Consider the following 21,860-nt stretch of genomic DNA (forward strand, 5'->3'; position numbering starts at 1 on the left):
ATTTTTCTTCTAGCTGGAATGCCCTCCATTCCATACCTTATTCCCAGATTCCCAGAAAAGGAGTGAAGCAGAACAACACCTAACGTCGGGCCACCTGACTCTGAGCTTCCACCCACACCCTGGTTCCTGGCGCGCTTTTAGGCCCTCTCGGCTTCCACAGTCTTTGAGCAGAAACCATTGTATGTTTTGAAACCCTTACTTGGAGCCTGGAGTGCTACAAAAATCCAAGCGCCACCAGGATCTCACGCGCCCCTGGAATTGGAGTTCTTACCTGGACCTGGATGGCTGGGGCAGTTTCCTTGAGGTGAGGACACAAGGAGCTGGCAGTTTGGGGTGGGGGAGGAAAGGAGAAGTGAAATCTTTGTAACCTGATCTCTCTGCTTCTTCAATACTTTAAGGCTTACTCTGGCTCCTGCTCACCTAGATTCTCCCAGATCTATTCATTTGGCAAGTCTTCCTGGGGTAGAAAGGATTGTAGAGAAGCCAACAATTTGGTGTTAGAAGCCGAGGTCCCTTGTAGGCTCAGGACTTCATCAGCTTAGGGTAAAGGCATCAAGACTACAGGCGATAGATTGTGTGTGGTGTGTGTGTGTGTGTGTGTGTGTGTGTGTGTGTGTGTGTGTGTGTTACACATATTACATATTACACCCCAGCTGCTGGGCTTGAATGGCTTCTACTAGAGAACAAAAGGTTCCTATCTCCACTGTCATCCTCCCTCCCAAATGCCATTATTGACTCTAGCCTAGCTTCAAGATAATAGGAAAATAATTGCAGATAAGACAATTAAGAGTAACTAAAATGACTAGATTCTCTAGGGACTGACACCTCCTAAAAGAGATTTTAAGCACTGAAATGATCTCAGAAGTCAGGTAACAAATTATTTTAAATGAATCTTAGATTGCCTAATCTTACTTAGGTCCCTAATGTAGCTATTTCTTGGAGAGATATCTTAAAGGATGAAACAACAAAAATCACAAACTCCTGTATGTCTTGTTTTAACTTTACCACAATTCAGCAAAGTTTCCCTTGTTGCTAAGAAGTAGTGAGACTGTGCTCCATGGCCTAAGACCTTACACACTGAAGCATTGTAGACTGTACCTGAAGCCCCACCTAATTAACTGAAACCTAGCCAAAACACTTACCTAGTGACTGGTACAAAGATAAAAATTGTTCCTTTGCTTCAGTTCATTAGTAGGATTTGCATGCTCATATCTCTTCAACCCTCCACGGTGAAGCCATTTGTTTTAAATGAGTTCATATGACATTTCTTCAGGTCTTGCTAGGAACACAGCCATTGAAAGGGCCATAATTTTTATTGTTTCTTTCAATGATTGCCCTCTTTGTAAGAACAGCTCTTATTGAAATAAATGTGGGAAGGACCAAAGAAATTAAAAGATAAAGGTATTCACACCAAGACCAGGAAAGCTGAGTGCATCACAAACCCAATCTCTATTTCTAGATCCTTTCAAAATACCATGGTGTTTGACAGCGTATGAACAAAATATTCTGATAAAAACTTATAATTAGGTCCTTATCTTCATTTGTTTTCTGTTCTAAAAAGGATTTGAGGTCTGTAATGATTGATGCTGTGAGATAATTGTTCTGTGATGAGCTAAACAAAGGAAAGGCTTGGGTGAGAGCATTTCTAGCTTAACACATGTGTGAGTCTGCTTCAGTTTAGGTTAATCTGCTTCTGTGATTCACGTTGTGTTTTTGTGTGCACTTGTCTGGTATGACATTGGTGTTATACAGAAGAATCATTTTTACATTTCACTGTAAGGAGGATAGAAATCTCAGTGCCCATATTTCAGCTGGAACAAAGACCAACCTTTCCTTTGTGAAGCACATAAATATGATTTTGTAAAAAGTAATGTTTACCGATTTTCATATTTTTTTCACGATTCTATGCTGGTCAATTTTAGAGATGCAGCAACTTAAAAACTTTAATTTTATGTAGAATGAGTTTTATAGATGCCATTGTTTTGCATATGTGTGTACACAGAATGTCAGAGAAACAATGCAGAGGGTCACTGTACACAAAACACTATGGATTGGGGTCCTAATTTCTTTTTATTGCAAACTCATAAACATGGAAACATGAAGAGTTACATTGTCTGCTTACAGGAAGTTATATTCTCATCTGCATGGCCTTGCTTTGTCTTCCATCGCAGCTCATTCGATACTCCTGTCAAGACTCTTCTTTCCCAAGAGGCTCCTTTTTTTTTTTTTTTTTTTTTTTTTGTCATTTACAGCCTTTCTTCTCCTGGGGTGGCTGCCTTCCTCCCTTTGCTCCAAAATATTACTGCACACCCATTAATGCCACCCCCATCATATTTTCACATGTAATCTTATTTTCTCCCACCTAAACTGGAGAGGCATTTCCACCACTTGGATGATATAGATGTCATCAGAAGGCAGGAGAGTTATAGAAACTAATACAATGAGTGAGTATATGAATTGGAGAGAGTCCACCAAAGGACCCAGAGGACCTACTGGAAATCATAAACCTAATGTGTTTGAATTATACTTATACTTAATATTTGGTGTTGGCCAGCAGTAGCAATGATTTTGAAAATAGACACATCCGTTATCTATACAAGTGCACACATTTACACCAATTCTCCTACCTTTTCACACTCCAGGTGTGAAAAATGGATCAAATTTATTCTGGAGACCTTTGTTAATATCTTTATTTGTGGGTATAGATGTTTTGTCTACACAAATGTCTATGCACTATGTATGTGCCATGGAAGTAAGAAAATGGCATCCAGTCCCTTGGGACTGGAGTCACAGATGGTTGTGAGCTGCCATGTGGGTGCTGAGAATTGAACTGGGTCCTCTAGAAGAGCAGCCAGTGCTCTTAACCACTAAGCCATCTTTCCAGCCCCATTTGTGAATATCTCAAAGTACGATTCATTGCTAAATTTTCTTTTGTCACTTTTCTGGTTATGGTAAAGACCCAAATATATTTTTCTTTAAGAGAATTAAACAGTTGTTAAATTAAATATAGATGCAAGTTTGAGATTTAATAATCCAGTTTGTATTGCAAATAAGAGTCATCAGTGATAAGCTGAATGACTTACTAGATATTTATGCATGTAAGCCATGTTTAATATCAAACACCACACACACACACACACACACACACACACACACACACACACACTGCATCAATTATTATTTGAAGGTGATACTCCTAGGAGGAAAAAATTAAAACTGTCCCTTCCATTTTTCCCTTTCAACTTGTTTAAATACTCTTTGGTGTCAACAAAGAATCATTTCTATCACGAATGAAAAGGAATGGAAAGAAATAATTATCAAAGAACCACATTGCACAAATTGTGCAGAATGGTTAAGATCATTGGTCAAGAAAATTTCCCATCTATTATCTTATTATGAAAGGAGACCATTATGAATGAATTTAGTTTATTTTTCAACAATTCATAAGGTGATGATATCTGCAATAAGGTACCATGAAAGAAATCACTGTAATCTTTAACAGGCACCTCTCCTGCTTTTATATTGCTATATTTTTAAATCTCAATTATACACAATGCAAGTGGTTGTTACTCAGTTAAAGTTTATGGATGGCTTCAATCTGTATTTTATTTTGAATAGTTTTTAAATTCAATGACTCAACTGACCTAACCAACCATCCTTTAATTCAATGGTTCTCAACCTGTGGGTCATGACCCTTCAGGGGGTTGAAGGACCCTTTCACAGGGGTCTCCTAAGACCATTGGAAAACACAGGTATTTACATTATAAATATGTTCAGAACAGTAGTAGCAAAATTACAATTATGAGATAGTAACAATAATAATTTTATGGTCGAGGGTCACCACAAATAGAGGAACTATAATAAAGGGTCACAGCATTAGGAAGGTTGAGAACCACTGCCTTAAATGTTACAATTTTTTAGACAAGAAAAACTCAATCCTCTAGAAGGTCACACATGTAAGTAATACATACTTCATAAATCTATCTTTTCTTTCCTTATTAAACTAGGAGGAGGAGGAGGGAGGAAGAAAGGGAGAGAGAGAAAGACAAATATAGATAGACACACACACACACACACACACACACACAAGGATGAATGTTTCTTTGCTTTATAAGCTTTACAGTATCATAGGAAAATAAATGTGATACAATCATGCTAACATAACAATATATATGATATATATATATATACATATATATGATAAGAGTCACATTAGTCACATTTTACCTCCATTTTGTGTATATAATAATTTATATAAGGCTTGTGAATTTTTTGATGAAATACCAAAATACAGATATATACCAAGAAATATAAAGCTTCAGTATTAATTCAAGTGTTACTTTATAATTTGAGGTGCTAGTGATCTAACTCTTGATTTTTTTTTTGGAAAAATTAAATGCAACCAAATATATTGACAGTTTGAAGCAAACACTATGTCAGAATATGTCTATACTTAAATCAGCACTTTATACAGGTCAAGAATGTGGATAATTGATATTTTTAGGTTTCAGTCTTTTTGCCATTTAATAAAGATTTGTGATGGTGGTCACAATGTACTGCATTTTGGAGTCAAAGTGTTATGTAAAGAGAAATGAATATGATCCCTATAAAGTTAAAACATGTGATTTTTTTCTATTTTAATTCTAACTGGCCATTTGACATTTGAGAAGGTCATTTAATTTCTCAGTGTTTCACGTTGGGGTAGGTGTAGCAATACCTCTCTTTTTCCTTGCTCAGCTTCTAATGTCATGGGGTGATTCAGGCTGACAACATAGGTAAAAATGCTTTGTAGTTTGCCCTTTAACACGACATTGGCAATGACTTGTGTCTAAGGTGATTATTATTTGTTGACCTAACACAATATCCTCTAATAAAAGAAATATTTGGACATCATTACAATTAATGAGGGCACCATGTCTACTCCCAGAAGAGGTGCATTCTGATTTATGAGCAAGAATTAAAAAATTCAGTGAACTACCAAAAGCAAATAAAGGAATTATCCAGCGATGTTTGCCTTTCTGCACCAGTAGAAGCTTTAGAGTAATACCTGTGTGTTTGTTTTCATTATATAACCTTGGGTCTTCACCTACAGGATAGTTCTAAAATTTCTGTCCTACCAGACCCCAGATAACCCTGTATGCTCATGAGCTTCAGATTTATTTGCAACCTTCTTAACAAAGTGATCACAACTTAATGAGCGAAGCTAGCTCAGGCCACATGCACTCAGAGAGGGGGATTCATGGGCCACTCAGTCCACAAGGATATACTGCATTGTTTGGTTCCCCTTTTGAGGAGGTGTCATTTTAAACTTAGAACCTCTTGAGCGAACAGAGAAGATGTCTCTGAAAGCCAGAAACTGTTGCCATAGCATTTTCCATCTCTGTCCCTGCCTACCCTTCTTCTCCAGGGCAGGAACAATTTGAGCTCTGTCGCTTTCCTTTAGAAGAAGATAAATGTCTCTCCAGGATCCAGGGTTCCAGTGCTGTTATATCTATTTACACTACATACTGACTGTACCTGGTGGGAGGGTTTAGTAAGTCCGAGGGTGGCATTAAGTTTCCTAGGACAGACTCATCTTTGCAGATACCATTGCAGAACAGAAAACAGACCTAGAGAGACATTTCCTCCCACACACCATCCCAATCCCATTGGCCCTTAAGACAGCCAAATTACAAGTCCTGAAACACAACCTCGTCATTTCCAGCACTCTCAGCGTGGACAGCTCCCGCATCCTGGGCTCTTCCTCTGCAGTGAGCGGCCGCCGGAGAGCTACAGCGCCCGGTGCAGCACGCGACTGACCCGCGCGCTCGCTCCTCCCTGTCCGCGCTCCCCCCTCCCCCCTTAGCTCACTCTACCCGGCACTTTGAGGGATTTCCTCCTGGGGCGGCCTTTGCAGCAGCAACACATCTGCCTGGCTGGCGGCAACTGCGAGCATGGATCTCCGAGGAAGAGCCCTTCTCAGCGGAGACAGACTTCGGATTCTCCTGATGCTCTTCCGTGAGTAGAGTCTGGGGACTAGGAATGCGGGTTGACTCTGCAGAGAATCCAATCTACAGAGTAAACCTAGTAGCTTTCGGTTTAAAACTGGCCCTTACGTGTTGTGGTTATTTGGGGTTGGCGACGGGGATGACCCATCGGTTTCAGAGAACTCCCCGAGAGCCACACACCTGTGTGGTATCACCCAGACAGAGCGCGCTGCACAGACCATACTCACGATGGGGAGGGGAGGGCATGGCACTGGCAGGAAAGATTAATCCCCCAAGTGTGTTTTTTAAAGCCCAGGCGTATTGTGAGTAAGAATTTAATTTTGTTTTAGATCCTGTTTTCATTATAAATCAGAGGCAGTGATTCTGAATTTGGTAACGCTGAGTTAGAGAAATGGCTTTGCGGAGCACACTGCTTTGAGCTGGGAACTTTGCCACTCCACAGCCCGCAGAGAACTGTCTCTGGTGTCCTAAAGCCGCGGGCTAGTTGAGCCTGAAATCGATGGGATTGGTTTGCTTGCTCTGCAGATGCAATGGTCCAAACCGTGGCAGAACAAGAAGTGGAAAATCTTTCGGGCCTTTCCACGAACCCCGGGAAAGACATATTTGTGGTGCGGGAAAATGGGACGACGTGTCTCATGGCAGAGTTTGCAGCCAAATTTATTGTACCTTATGATGTGTGGGCCAACAATTACGTGGATGTAAGGAGCCTTTTTCCTCCCCAGCTTGCCCCTAGGGCTGCAGGGCCGAAGGGCACCCTCCCTTCAGGCCCTGCCAAGACCTCAGTTGCCCGCCTCTTCCCCCCAAATCCCTGCAGGCTGTTCCCGAATGCTGCATGGGGGTTCCAGCTTGCAACGCCTTCTGCTCGCCCTGCCTGCTTTAAAAGTAAACCCCCTCTCTACTCCCCTCCTGGAGGGGTGTGCACGTAAGAGTCTACCCGCATGTTACTGGACCCCCGGAGCGCGCGTGCACAGGAGCGCCCAAACCTGCAAGCTAGAGTTTGGACGCGCAGCCCTTCCCGATCTGCGCCAGGGCCCCACGCGCTGAGGGGGCGCGGGGCGTGTGTGTTCCCAGCTGATCACAGAACAGGCTGAGATCGCCTTGACCCGGGGAGCTGAGGTGAACGGCCGCTGTGGCCACAACGAGTCGGAGCTGCAGGTGTTCTGGGTAGATCGCGCCTACACACTCAAAATGCTATTTGTAAAGGTAATTCGGTGCGGTGGACGCAGAGGGATGGTGAAGCCCGTGTGGGTGAGCTCAGTAGTGGCCTCTGGGGTTGTCCATTAGAAAGCAGTTGGAGCGGTTCACAGGAGTCTCCCCATCTTGACAGGAAAGTCACAACACTTCCAAAGGGCCAGAGGCGACTTGGAGGCTGAGCAAGGTGCAGTTTGTCTATGATACCTTAGAGAAGACTCACTTTAAAGACCCAGTGAGTGGTAAGTGTGGCTGGGAAAGCTTGCGCACAGGGGCAAGAGCAAGCCAGAAACATGCATCCTGTCTCTGGGTTTTGGGAACAGCTCTGGGATTTGTGCTCTGAGTACAAACCTGGGCCCCCACGGGGCGGGGGGCGGCTATTTTTTTTTTTTTTTTTCTGCATCAAGGATTAGTTTGCTCTCATGTATTAAAAAATGCAAGAAGACACTGCTACAGGGTTGGGTGGGCTCCAGGATCTTTCTGTGCACAACGGCATAGCTCTCTGGGGCTTTAACTGCAACCACCTCAGGGCAGATTTTGTATCTTGTATTTTAATTCATTAGCTTTCCCCACTTAGCCTCACCTTGGTCTTCCAAAAACATTGGAAAGAGAAGAAGAGCACCCACACCTGAAATAAAAACGTGCCTATCTGCAAGCACTATCAAATACCAGAAATACATTTAAATGTATTTTAAAGCAAAAGCAAAATTCACTGTCTCGATTGTAAGGAGGCCTACCATCACTCAGGCTCTGTGTTGGAAAGGGATTTTTACTGAGGATGCAAAAGAATGCTGGCATCATCTCTTCCTCTTTATGCTTTGATAATTGCAGTAAAACAATTAATTTTTTTCCTTTCACCCAAATAATCTAGAATTTTCCATAGGATGAGAGGAGAAAGAGAAGGAATGAGAAAGAACAGCAAGCATGAGCCAGAAAAGGAAAAAAATGGAATGTGAACTGTGGAGAGCTGCACCACTGTTCTGTCTTTGGAATTACTGATTGAGGCTTTAGTCAAAAAGGTTGTGTTTTCAGACAGCACACTTCTTCCAAAATGGAATTCCAAATTAGCATCTGATGAGGACAGTCTCAGAAAGGATGGGGAGTTGGTCCTTCATCCCCACTTGGTGTCTTTCCTGAAGCTCCAGCCCTAGGACTGCAGCATCAATAGGAGGAATAGGTTCTGGGCTTAGCAGAGATCTCCCCGGGCTAGGAGCAGTGAGGCCACATCCAGCCCAACTGCCACTTTGGTTCTCCTGCAGCTGGGAAGCACACGGCCAACTCTCATCACCTCGCTGCCTTGGTAACCCCAGCTGGGATGTCCTATGAATGTCAGGCTCAACAGTCCATTTCTCTGGCCTCCAGTGATCCTCAGAAAACTGTCACCATGATTCTGTCCGCAGTGCACATTCAACCCTTTGACATCATCTCTGATTTTGTCTTCAGTGAAGGTAGGTTACACTGGTGTTAGGAAAGGGAGAGGGGCTGGTTTTAAAGATGGGCTCCCAGGATGATTTCATCTGCATTTCTTCTATGCTGCAAAGGCAATTTTCACAAGATGTAGAGGTTATGAAGTGAATGTGTCAACTTTCTGCAATACCCACCCCGTCCACCCCCCTCACTTCTTTATTCTCTCACTCGCTCCTATGGGAGAAATTATTTCAAGGCAGTTTGATACTCTGCTTTTTTCCCACGGGCAGATTCTAGTTTGTTTGAACTTTCTGCTGGGTTGGGGATGACCAAGTGAATACAAGGAATTGTTTAAATGATCATAATATTGGAAGATTCCCATTTGAGTCACCCGCCCCCATTTCCCAAGCTATTTTTTATTCACCCAAATGGAGCTTCCTCTCAACCTATACCTGACAGAATGCCTCCACCACCCCTAAATAATCATCCCTAGAGCATTTGGGAATTCTGAAGGTAAATTTTCCTTGAGAGAAAGGCCTGACTCTTCTGTGCACCTCCTCCTCCTCTCTTTTATTCCTCTCCCTACCTCACCCCCATCTGCTCTCTCACTCTCTCTTTCCTTCTAGCTTTCCGTGGTGCTCTTGGATAGAATACAGGCCCCCATCTTAATGCTTTTCCATTGTGCTGCATTCTAGGACCCAGGCCATTTGGTTTTATTAACATCTAACACAGTAATAGATCAGTTTAGGTGTCCAGGTAACTATATCCTGATATTCAGTAAAGAGACTTTCATTTGTGTATATTTTAGGAGTAGAAACTAAGATTGAGGGGTTAGGATCCCAAAGTTTTAAACATTTACTTATTATGGGAGCATTTATAAAATGTAGCATTGAGTGACTTTCTTAAGATGAAATAGTACATTTAATATGATATTGATGACCCAGGAACTCATTATAAGAATACTGGACGACATAGTATCCTTCCACAGAGTTGTCATTATAAGCCCATTTGAGTTCCAGAGGGAACCTTTAGTGGTGTTTAGTGGTCTTTGCTGTCTGCTGGTCAATTGTTATTAGCTTTCCCTTGTTTCTTGGCACTTCCGGTGTTACAATTGTTGATTTTAATATTTCTTCACCGCTATCCCATTCAAATACATTCTGTGTTATTTCTAGGTTGTTGATCGTTATCTATGGACAGAGAAATCACACCTGGTATATATTTAAGTTTATTTGTATACAAAGAACAAACAACTACTGAATAAAGAGTAAAGCTCTTGACTATAAATCAGTGAAATTCATCGCATAGAATTAGGTATATATTTTGTTTAAAAACAATTATTATCCATTTCATTTATAGGTGGAGAAAATTACTAGGCACACATGGAGACTTTAAGCACACATAATTTCCTAAATACAGATAGAATAGGCATAGACAATTTGCAGTATTACCCAGGCATTTCAGGCTAGTAATTGGGATATCCTCACCTGTGTCATGCCCCAGGCTCAGGCTTTAGTGCTCCTGGGAGGAGACAGGCATCATTCAGAATCACTCACTGGATCTTACACTTTTGTGTGGAAGACATTCTTTTGTTCCTGGTGCCTCCTGCCTATGCTTCCTAGCATCTGCCCTCCAGTGTCTTGGGAGCGATTGTTGTGTTCCATTTAAGGGAATTGGAAAGCTTCCTTTTGAATTGCCCTTTCAGGTTCCAGTACTGGGGCTCCTAGGGGCTTCCAATGTGTTTTATATGTCTATGTGTGTGTGAGTGGATGCATCTGGCAGAAAGGAGACAATGTTTGCTCACATATCTGCACAACCACTATGGTTGCTGTATGCACTTTCAGGTGTGTGTGTGTGTGTGTGTGTGTGTGTGTGTGTGTGTGTGTGTGTTTGAAAATGGCCAGGGCTTTGTTGTGAAAAATCCATTTCTTGTGTCAGGAGGTTTTTACCTGATGGTCTTCACAGCTGTCTATTTAGTTGCCTATATGATATAAACAAAGAAGGATCAGTGAAATGGGTAAGAGGATAGTCACTGGGGCTGAGAGCAGCCAGATGAGGGTTGATATCTTCATCACACATGTCCACTTAAATGCATTGGACTTAGCTGCAGAACTGATCTTAATTGTAAGCCCAGCCTAATTTTAATGCACACAGGAATTTTGAATGGCAGTGAACATAGTTGTGATATTAATATCCAGAGTCTGCTTCTTGTAGACCCTGAGATGGGGCCCCATATGCTAAGCTCCAGGTGATGCTGCTGATTGACAGAATCCTATAAAGGGCTGGAAGTGTAAGAGGGTGAGACTTACAACAAGCTTTGGTGGGTGGAGATGGACGAGGTTGTAGGAGATGGGAAGCTCCTTGGATAACCCCATCTAGAGGGAGTCTCATAATGTGAAGACCAGCATCCATCTGGAGAGGAGAGGGGAGGAGGAAGAGACTTCCTCAAGGAAAGAGGGCCGGCCATGTGTCTAGTGGCAGCAGTGTAGGAGTAGGGTCATGCATAGCAGTGGTTGGCCATACGAGGGGATATAGGCAAATGCTTTAGTTAAACCAGAAAAATTTGAGTGCATTGCAGTTCATGAATGTCTAAACGTAAGCCAACTTTTAATGCTATTTAAAGCAGTGATATCAGTCTTGAGTGGTAGATGTCACACTGTGAGATGTACTGATAACATGACTATAAAATGGTATCAGTAATATTGGTAATGCATTAGAAATGATGATGTCCAAATCAAGTTTTGACAGATTTTTTTTTTTTATAATTCAGAAAGTTTGGAATGTGAAATTAAATAGTTTCTGGACTTATTTTAATGCTGGTGAAGTCCTGAAATTTAAGCAGTTCTCAGGGCATTTTTCTGAAAATATTGGAGCTCATTGCAGTTTAGTAATATATTTTATTGCTGCTTATATATTTGATTATGATTTATTATGGTTCACCCATTTCAATGTACTATAGTTTTGTTACTCAAATTACTCAACTATTAAGAGATTGTGTGTGATTAAATGCATAATTGCCTTCTAAAAAGGGATTGGTCATGCATTCATTGAAATGGCATTTCTATGGGTTTGAAGGATAGCAACTGTTATATGTCTTAGTAAAAAATTAACAGTAGGCAACCAAAAACAGGAGTGAGAAGAGTTTGGGGTCCCTCTGCGAGACATCTGGTAGAGGCTGCCATGGCTTGGAGCTGTATAAGAACAAGGTCCTCCCTTATCAATGGGCAGCAGCTGTGGGGTGAGGTTTCAAGGACCATACAAAGCAAGCAGGCTCTAAATGGCTAAACATTTGTCTACATGGATTGTTTTAAAAATAACTGAGTTCGTAAAAATTTGAGTTTGGTGCCAGCAGGCTTTTGAGATAAAGGGTCTCAGGCTTCAGGGAAGAAATAAACAACTTGGAGAGGGTACCTTTGGCTCATTTGTATACCAAACACACTTTGAATAGCACTGTCCTCACCTGCTCTTCACAGCACCCCATGTTTCTCAGTTGGGGTTAATTAACTTGTCCTTCTGCAATTAATTCACAGTACAACCCCTTGAGGGTCTGGGGTATTTCTGGCTGATGGAATAGGAGATTTCTTCACTGAGAGGAAATGGATTATCCTGAGTATTTTAATGGTTCGAATGAAAGGAAAATTTGACATGCAATGTCAGGAAAACATAATAGATTATGAAGTTTTTCTTTGTTTTCCTTTATTAGAGACTCAAATTTATAGATATTTAAAACAGGTCACAAGAAAACGGGGCCCTTTTTAATTTTCAGGGGGAAAACAGTCCAACAAAAGACACAAAGGACCCCACGTACATGGAGTATCAGAGGTCCTGAGAACCCTGAATTCAACAAGCATTTACACTTTGGTTTTTTTCTTGTTTGTTTATTTTCAATTTTTGGTACTAGAAATTGAGCCCAGAGACATGCTAGACAAATGCTCTACCCTGCAACTCTGTGCCACTGACCTTCTGAACTTGTTAATCATTTCCCTAACAGCTGGACCAGGGCATGCTGCCTGTGGGGGCTAATGCTATACTGGAGATGAAACTTTTCACTTTTCTCTATATCACCCTCCCCAAAGAAAAACTTGACAAGATGCCTTCTTACAAGCACTTTGACCGTCTGCAGATTCCAGACCTTTTAGACTTGTGTTTGACATGTTATTTCCCAATGTGGCCTTGCTCTCATGGATTACTGTTTGCCAGTACCTCAGGAGTAAGCAGACAACAGGAAGTGATTCCAGAGGACAACACTGAGAACTGTGTTGAAGGCTTCTGTGTGGAGCCTGTGCACAGGGCCATGCAATCTGTCATAGAGTTCTATATTCCAGGCAATGTACTCTGGAGCTAAGTTGGGGCATGCCTTCGAGTTGCTCACTAAGGAAGTAGAGGGAATCTGGCATTTACACACCAATGCCATCCATTACTGATAGCTGCTTTGAAGACCTTTATTTTCTGGAATTTATAGCCTGCCTTTTAGTTAAAGCCCATTAGAAGTGGTGAAGGCCAAGGGGAGAATGGATGGATCATGTACATGTCTGGTATCCTTAGGGATGGGATTTATACACCTTCCCTGCCATGGGAGAGCACACAGTCTAGTGAGAAATGGTTTATATAGCACACACCACTTTCCCAGCATGAGGATCCAGCTAATGATCATACTTGAATTATTTTTCATCTGTAATACATAAATCTTGATGAACCTGCCAATCGAGGTCACAGTTTCTCAGTGAACAATGCTCGAGTATAGAGGCAGCCCACACACAGCGTGAGAGAGGATCAAGTCCTGTCTCTAGCGACACCGTCAGACAAGGGAGGGATACCCAGCTACCCAAAGTTAACCCTGCTATTTGTTCAGAAACAGTGTGGAAGTTAGGAGAGCCCCAGGCAGACAGTTTGGCACTTTGCCTATCCTACTACTGCTCGGCTGGGACACAATGAAGAGTACAATGTTCTCAAGGAGTGAATACAGATTTAAAATGCAACACAACAAACAAAGGCCACACCCTCCAATCAGAACCTGATTTGGGGGCACATTGTTAAATTGAGGGGAGTCTAATTGACTGTTGCAGCTGGCATCAGATGGGCCCTGTATTGTCTGGTCTGTTTCCCAAGTCACTGAGCTGCTGTTCATGTTTTCTTGTTGTGTGTCACACATTCAGTCCTGCATTTTGTATGCTCTAAAGTCTGGTCCAATCAGAGTATGGGGGAGTCCCAAATCCTGTGAGGTGGACAGAGATGCATGGTCCTGGGCCATGTGGAGCCAGATGTAATTTGGGCTAAGCCAAGGGATTCTCTCTTCCTTTATGAGGAAGCTAGGGCCTATCTTGCTCTGTGATCTCTGAGTTAATAATCAGATCACTGACCGGGATTTTAACTCAGCAGCACACAGAGTTTGTGGATAGTGAGTTTCTGATTGTGTATGTGTGTAAAATTCAATGGAAAAACTGTATTGCTTTCATTAACCAATGAGCAGTATTTAGAGCATTAAACATTTCTTTGGGTTATAAATGAAGGTCATAAACACAGTGCTATTAGCAGTAATTGTGACTTTGTCACCAATAGAAACCATTGTTTTTCTACTCACAGAAGTCTGTGCAGGCCTTGTAGAATAACACTGATAATTTTCACAACTTTATCATCATAGCCAGCATGCATGTGTCAGTCACAGCCAGCATGCATATGTCAGTAAAGAAACACATACGTTGCTGAATCTCAAATTAATAAAAATACTTGGATAGATGAATTTTGATTGTCTTTGCAGCCTTCCATGCATTTTATCTTTTGCATTCATAAGCACTGTTCTGAATAGATGCCCATAGTTTCATCAAACATGCTTGAATGACTCATAAGCAGCACCATTTTTTTAAGTGATGTAAAGAGAAGAAATTATGTGTTAGCATTTTATTACTGAAACAAAATACCCGAGACAACCTACTATTTCAAGACATGGTCTCAATATGTAGCACAAACTAGCCCCAGAAATTTATATATTCTTTTGTCTTTGCCTCCCAAGGGCTGGGATTACATGTCTAAGCTACCATGCTGGTCCTCACATGATGTTTTTTAGCATCTCTAGAGCTTGATATTGTCTCATATTCCCCTTTCTTGTGGCTTTAGTTCAGGTTTTTCCTAAAGTAATAAAGAACACATGTTTGGGAAACTGCAATAGCACCCCAGCCTCTTTGCCTCTTTTGCTCTCCTTGTGCTACAGTTACACTGCCGAGTCCATCCATTTCTTTCCAGTGGGGCTTCCTTTATCCCCGGCACAGTACTTAGCCCCTTGGTGCCTCCATTGCTTCATGTATAAAAAGTACAATAACGTCATTTTCCTTGTGCAGTTGTTATGTCACTAGACGAGAGATCACCTTTGTGTTTAAAATGGAATGTTAATTTAAGGATCATAATCTAGGTGTGTACATACCTAATGTTTGTCTTTCTGAGTCTGGGTTACCTTACTCAGGATGATTTTTTCTAGATCCATCCATTTGCCTGCAAACCTCATGATGTCATTGTTTTTCTCTGCTGAGTAATACTCCACTGTGTATATGTACCACATTTTATTTATCCATTCTTCAGTTGAAGGGCATCTAGGTTGTTTCCAGATTCTGGCTATTACAAACAATGCTGATATGAACATAGTTGAGCATGTGCCCTTGTGGTATGATTGAGCATTCCTTGGGTAGATGCCCAAGAGTGCTACATCTGGGTCTTGGGGGAGATGGATTCCCAATTTGCTAAGAAAGCCCCATATTGATTTACAATGTGGCTGTACAAGCTTGCATTCCCACCAACAGTGGAGGAGAGTTCCCCTTGCTCCATATCCTCTCCAGCATAAGCTGTTTTCAGTGTTTTTTTTTTTTTTTATCTTAGCCATTCTGACAAGTGTAAGGTGGTATCTCAGAATCATTTTGATTTGCATTTCCCTGATGATTAGGGATGTTGAGCAATTCCTTAAATGTCTTTCAGCCATTTGAACTTCCTCTGTGGAGAATTCTCTGTTTAGCTTTATGGCCCATTTCTTAATTGGACTGTTGGGCATTTTGATGTCTAATTTCTTGAGTTCTTTATATATTCTGGATATCAGCCCTCTGTCAGATGTGGGGTTGCTCACCCATAGGAGGATACTAGATGTAAAACAAAGAATGACTAGACTGCACAACTCCAGGGAGGCTACCTAGAAAGCAGGACCCTAAGAAAGACACAGGGATCCCCCAACAACAGAGAAATGGATGAGATATACATGAGCAAACTGGATGGGGGGGGGGTAATGAAGGGCAAAGATCAAGGGAAAGAGAGCTTAGCAGAGTGTGAGATACCAGCTGTTTCAAGAACAGAGTGGGAGAACAAGGAAAAATAGACCATGATAAATGAAGACCCCATGGGAATAGGAAGAAGCAAAGTGCTGGAGAGGTCCCCAGAAATCCACAAAGATACCTCCACAATAGACTACTGGTAATGGTCAAGAGAAAGCCCAAACTGACCTACTCTGGTGATCCAGATGGCCAAACACCCTGTCATGGTAGAACTCTCATCCAATGACTGATGGAATGATCCATGGCCAGGCCCCAAGTGGAGCTACAGGAGTCCAAGCAGCGAGAAAGAGGAGGGACTGTATGAGCGAGAGCTGTTGAGACCATGATTGGAGAAAGCACAGGGACAAATAGCCAAACTAGTGGAAACACATGAACTATGAACCAATAGCTGAGGAGCCCCCAAGTGGATCAGGCCCTCTGGATAAGTGAGACAGTTGATTAGCTTGAACTGTTTAGGATGACCCCAGGCAGTGGGACTGGGACCTGTCCTTAGTGCATAAGCTGGCTGTTTGGAACCTGGGACCTATGCAGGGACACTTTGCTCAGCCTGGGAGGAGGGGACTGGACTTGCTTTGACTGAATCTACCAGGTTGAGCTGAATCCCCAGGGGAGTCCTTGTCCTGAAGGAGATGGGAATGGAGGGGTGGGCTGGTGTGGGGGGGGGCGGGAGGAGGGAGGACAGGGGAATCCATGGCTGATATGTAAAATTAAATAAAAAAAATTAAAAAAATCTAGGTGTGCCAATGCATACCTTTAATCCCAGGAGGCTGAGGAGACAGGATTATGAGTTCAAGGACAGCCTGACATACCAAATGAGGCTATCTTAAAAGAAAGAGGAAAAATTTAGGACTCAGGAAAGTTTTGAAAAGCTGTATACTGGAGTGTAAGTTCCCAATTATTCAAGAGGAATAGTTTCTGGGGCTCAGGAGACTTCTCTGCTTTTTCTGATTGTTCTGTGTATGGTGGGAAGATTCTAGAAGAGCCTAGCATATAGTAGTGACCCAGGAAATGCTTGCTGGTTCATTCTGACTTGAAATCTCAGTCCTCTGAAAGAGATATTCAAAGCTGAATTTTTGTGCATCCAACTCATAAAAAGGATTTCCAGTTATCTAAAAGGTGTGACTATCAGAAGGTCAGAATTTCCCATTCCCCTCCTTCCCTCCTTCTCCCCCCACTTCCTTCCCCCTCATGTTCCCTCCCCACTTTTTCTAGGTAGCATTGGATACAGAGGGCTATTTCGTTATTTTGGATTTTAAGAGAGTGAAAGTATGACCCAGTTGTAAAGTATTGCCGGATGTCCTATCACAGTCTAAATGCCAGCTACATGGGTTGTTCAAATGTAAATATTTATCAAGGTGTGCTTCATTATAGTCCAATCTGAGTGTATTAAATGTTCAACTTTTAAGGTGTGTAATTAAGTTTAAAGTCTCATGTTTAAAGTAAAGAACAGTTGAAGGTACATAATTCAATACATTTTTACATATACTTGAAACCCAGACATTGATTAAGTTATGAGAACCAAAAGTTCTCTTGAGTTTTTTTCCCCCATGTATGAACAGATTTCTAGTTTGTAGGACCATGGACTTTATTTTACCTGTTCAAGAACTTCATAGAAACAGGGATAATACAATCTGTACTTTTTCTGGGTCAATTTTTATTCAACATAAGGATTCTGAAATTCACTCATTTTGTAATTTGTTGCCATATTTCATCCATCTTTATTGTTGACTAATATTATACTTTATGAATATATTGCAGTTTATTCCATTTTGATGAACATTTCTGTCATTTCCAGATTGAACTATTCTCCATAGTGTCCATGGATATTTTCATTTCAGTCTCATCTTGTCCACATGTTTTCATTTTTCTTGGGATTGTATAGAAAGGTTGTGCTGGGTTCTAAGGCAAGTGTGCATTTGTCTTCCCTAGGAATCACCAGACTGGTGAATGCTTTAGCAGTTTATCAGTTTAACCAGGTTGTTTAACAGTTTCCCTATTAACAGTTTGTTTTCAGCAAGTGTTGAGCCCACATGTTCTAATCATTGCCAGTACTTGTTATTTTCAGTCCTCTTAAACATTTGTGTTTGTAAGTAATCTTGTGTATGCTAGATATTAATTAAAAGTTAAAAATGGAAATTAAAATGAGAGTGGCTATATCTAATTCCAAAACATTAGAAATTTTAATAAATTCTTCAAGTAAGTTTAAAATTGAATAAATTACCTGGATTTTTTGATGGCTGCCAGGAATAACTGAATATGGTCTTGCTAAACTGATATATACTTATTTGATATTATGTAGAAATATTAAGACTAAATGAAGGAAAAAAAATGACCTGTCAATCTACAAAGGCTTTCCTGAGATATTATTTCATCTCTGCTTCTTTCCTGCTTTTGCTAGGAGGGCTTAGGATTCAGAATATTTTCACTAGAGCTCACTGCTTTTTTTCTTTCTCATTTCAGAGCATAAATGTCCAGTGGATGAGCGAGAGCAGTTGGAAGAGACCTTGCCCCTGATTCTGGGTCTCATCTTGGGCCTTGTCATTGTGATAACACTTGTGATCTACCACATCCACCATAAAATGACTGCCAACCAGGTGCAGATCCCCAGAGACCGATCTCAGTATAAGCACATGGGCTAAGGACCATTAGGCAGACAGCCTCCAGGTCCTGTGCCCCCAAACTGGATCAATTGGAACAACAATGGCACTTTTCACCAACATAGCTACACTCCAACAGGCATGGGCACTAAAGTCTTGCCTGGCCTGTGTCCATGCTTAAACCCAGGGATGGTGGGCAGGCCTTGGGATTTGTGGGTTGAATGGTGACTATTATGTCCATGCTGGGGAGGAAGTGGGGGTGGGTGGGTTGGATAATAGACAACTTTCATGCTCATGGTAGCTTAGCTTTGACTCTCTGACTTTGTAAGTCTACAGCACCCAGAAAGGAAGTGGTGGCTTTTATATTTAGAAACTGGAAACCCTTCATTTGGGAGACCTCTATTTGCTCCCTTGGCCTCAGCTGGCTTACTTACATGGTTTTCTTTTCTATCTTTCTTTTTATTTAATAGGCAAAATTTAAAAAAAAAAAATTCTCTCGTATATTACATCTCTACTGCAGTTTCCCCTCCCTTCTTTCTTCCCAGTGTGCCTGCCCCCCCACCATCCACTCTTCTACCAGGGATATTAACCAAACATAGCGTATCAAGTTGTAATAAGACTAGGCACTTCCCCTTACATTTAGACTGAATAAGGCAATCCAGTGGGAGGAAAAGGGTCACAAAAGCAGTCAAAAAAGTCAGAGACAGCTTCCACTCCCACTGTTAAGGGTTCCACAAGAAGATCAAGCTACACAACTGTAACATATATGCAGAGAGCCTAGGTCAGACCCATGCAGGCTCCCTGATTGTTGGTTCAGTCTCTGTGAGCCCCTATGAGCCTGGGTTAGCTGCTTCTGTGGTTTTTCTTGTGATGTTCTTGACTCCTCTGGCTCCTACAATCCTTCCTCCCCTTCTTCTGCAGGATTCCACAAGCTCCACCTAATGTTTGGCTGTGGGTCTCTGCATCTGTTTTCATCAGCTGATGGATGCAGCCTCTCTGGTGATGATTATTCTAGGCTCCTGTCTATAAGTATAGCAGAATATTATTAGGAATCACTTCACTGATTTTTTTTTTGGGGGGGGGGGCTATCATGTCTAGTTCTATCCTAGGTGTCTGAGCCACCCAGCCTCTGGTACCTGGCCCTTCAGGCAATGTCAGGGTTGGGCTCCCTCTTGTGGCATGGATCTCAAGCTGGACTGGACATTGGTTGGCCACCTTTATTCACCACAGTACCTCTTGTAGGCAGGAGAAATTGTAGGTTGAAGGATTTTAGCCTGGGTTAGACTTACACTGTTTTCAATGCACACAAAATGCAACCTCATGCTCCCTGCAGCAAGATCCCTGAACGATCCATGCTTCTGGCTGGCACTCTGCATGTCTAGTGGTTGTTTGGGAATGTTTCACTGCTACCTGCGTCCAGTGACTTTGCAGCACAAGAATCCGTCTAATGTCACTATGCACAGTTGTTTGGAATTCATAATATGTCAGGTCCAAGTGAGGGGACCTAAAGAATCAATCCATGTGAGTTTGCTTTTGAAAATGAATTAAAAAACAACAACACTACACTCTGGTCTTTGGCTTTTTTTTTTTTTTAAATAAGAAAATAAACCTACAATGGTTTAGTAACCAGAGAAGCAGATTGGATTAAAAAAATATATATTTGCAAGAGGATAAACAAATATGGGGAAAGAGTGCTGGAGAGATGGCCCAGAGGTTAAGAGCACTGTCTGCTCTTCTAGAGGTCCTGCGTTCAATTCCCAGCAACCACATGGTGGCTCACAACCATCTGTAATGAGATCTGGTACCCTCTTCTGGCATGTAGGTATATAAGCAGGCAGAAAACTATACACACAAATAAATAAATCTTAAAAAAAAAAAAAGATGAGGAAAGAATGAAATGAAGAGAATGCTGGTTTTCCCTAGCTGTCTTAGGGTTTTTATTGCTATGAAGAGACACCATGGCCATAGCAACTTTTTAAAAGGAAAACATTTCATTGGGGCTGGTTTACAGTTCAGAGGTTTAGTCCATTGTATAGTTAGAATTTTTTTCCTTTGGGTCATCAACCAGTTCCTAAATAAAGACACAGAGACTCCTTATTAATTATGAATGCTCAGCCTTAGCTTAGGCTTGTCCCACTAGCTCTTTAAACTTAATTCAACCTGTTCCTATTCATCTACATTTTTCCTCGGGGCTTCTTACTTTTATTTCATTCTGAATGTCTTACTTTCCTACTTCCTTTGTGTCTGTCTGTCTGTCTGGCCCCTGGTGTCTCCCTAGCATCTCCTTTTCTTTCTTCACTGAGACTGAATTCTTTTTCTTAGTTACTCTTGCTGCCCACAAATACCATCTACACCTCCTTTCTTGCTATTTACTGTTCAGCTTTTTATTAGACCAATCAGGTGCCTTAGACAGGCAAGGTAAAACAGCAACACATCTTTATACAATTAAACAAATGTAACATACCTTTACATAGTTAAACAATTGCAACACATCTTTGTGTAGTTAAATAAATCTTCCACAACATTTCCCCATCTTTGTCTAAATAAAAAGAAACGTTTTTAGCTTTAACATAGTAAGACAATATACATTAAGAACAATTATCAGGTAAAAGTTACATTTACAATATTCAGTCCATTTGCATTTGACAAATTCAGAGAAAATACTCCATTAAATATCCTATCTCCATGAATCCAAAATTATGTACCTGATTTACCTTCTATCCTAACTTGTATTACCAACCCCAAATTATCTTTTTAGACTGCAAAACATTTTCTTAGATAAACAATTTAGACTTTTTTGTTTTTCAACCTTATAAACTTTACATCTCTTATGTAAGTTTCTTTTCTGAACTTGGTATAACTATCTCATTTTCAACTCCATCAGAGACCTGAGTAGGATATAATATTACCTGAGTGAATAAACAGGAAGTATAGAACAAGCAACTTCCAAAACTATAGAAATGACAAAGACTTATAGCTGCCTGGTCAGTCACCTGATGTTCCTCTGCAACACTGATGCATCCATCTTCAACCTACAGGCTTAGAATATCTGACAGATTTTTCTGTGAAGCAGAAATTATGAAGGGCTGTCCAACCTTGTCTTGGCAAAGTTTGGCAGTCTTTATCCTTCATGTCCTGTGTGTCCAGTTTTACAGTAAACTGTCAGCAGCCAAGTTAAGGGAAGTTTCTTTTTCAAATGGCTAGCTTTGCCACAATGAAAGCAAACTCCAAATGGAGGTTCTTTCATGCCCATCATCCTTTTTTGAAGTAGATTGGTGCCATCAGAAACAGACATGTCTCACTGTCATGAAAAGCCTTAGCTTATTAAATATCTTAAGTGTCATATTCCATACGTTTCTGAAGCATTTGAA

General features: G+C 41.3%; 1 protein-coding gene across 1 annotated transcript; it reads left to right on the top strand.

Annotated features, from left to right (window-relative positions):
• The first annotated feature begins 208 nt into the window (after window positions 1-208).
• Window positions 209-18,971, top strand: Lamp5 (lysosomal associated membrane protein family member 5). Its single transcript, XM_036184942.1, has 7 exons — window positions 209-304; window positions 5,705-5,997; window positions 6,513-6,685; window positions 7,059-7,190; window positions 7,315-7,420; window positions 8,438-8,626; window positions 18,353-18,971. Exons 2-7 carry the CDS (start codon window positions 5,934-5,936, stop codon window positions 18,529-18,531), a joined length of 843 nt encoding a protein of 280 aa, XP_036040835.1. The 5' UTR covers window positions 209-304; window positions 5,705-5,933; the 3' UTR covers window positions 18,532-18,971.
• Window positions 18,972-21,860: the final 2,889 nt, after the last annotated feature.

This window comes from Onychomys torridus, chromosome 4 (assembly GCF_903995425.1).
Source record: "Onychomys torridus chromosome 4, mOncTor1.1, whole genome shotgun sequence".
NCBI classification, from domain to species: domain Eukaryota; kingdom Metazoa; phylum Chordata; class Mammalia; order Rodentia; family Cricetidae; genus Onychomys; species Onychomys torridus.

Bases quoted from the DNA above. Each gene is read 5' to 3' on its own strand.
- Lamp5 (XM_036184942.1), top strand. From the start codon at position 5,934: ATGGATCTCCGAGGAAGAGCCCTTCTCAGCGGAGACAGACTTCGGATT. The intron at 7,191-7,314 runs GTAATTCGGTGC...CCATCTTGACAG, and splicing joins TCAAAATGCTATTTGTAAAG to GAAAGTCACAACACTTCCAA. The intron at 8,627-18,352 runs GTAGGTTACACT...TTCTCATTTCAG, and splicing joins TGATTTTGTCTTCAGTGAAG to AGCATAAATGTCCAGTGGAT.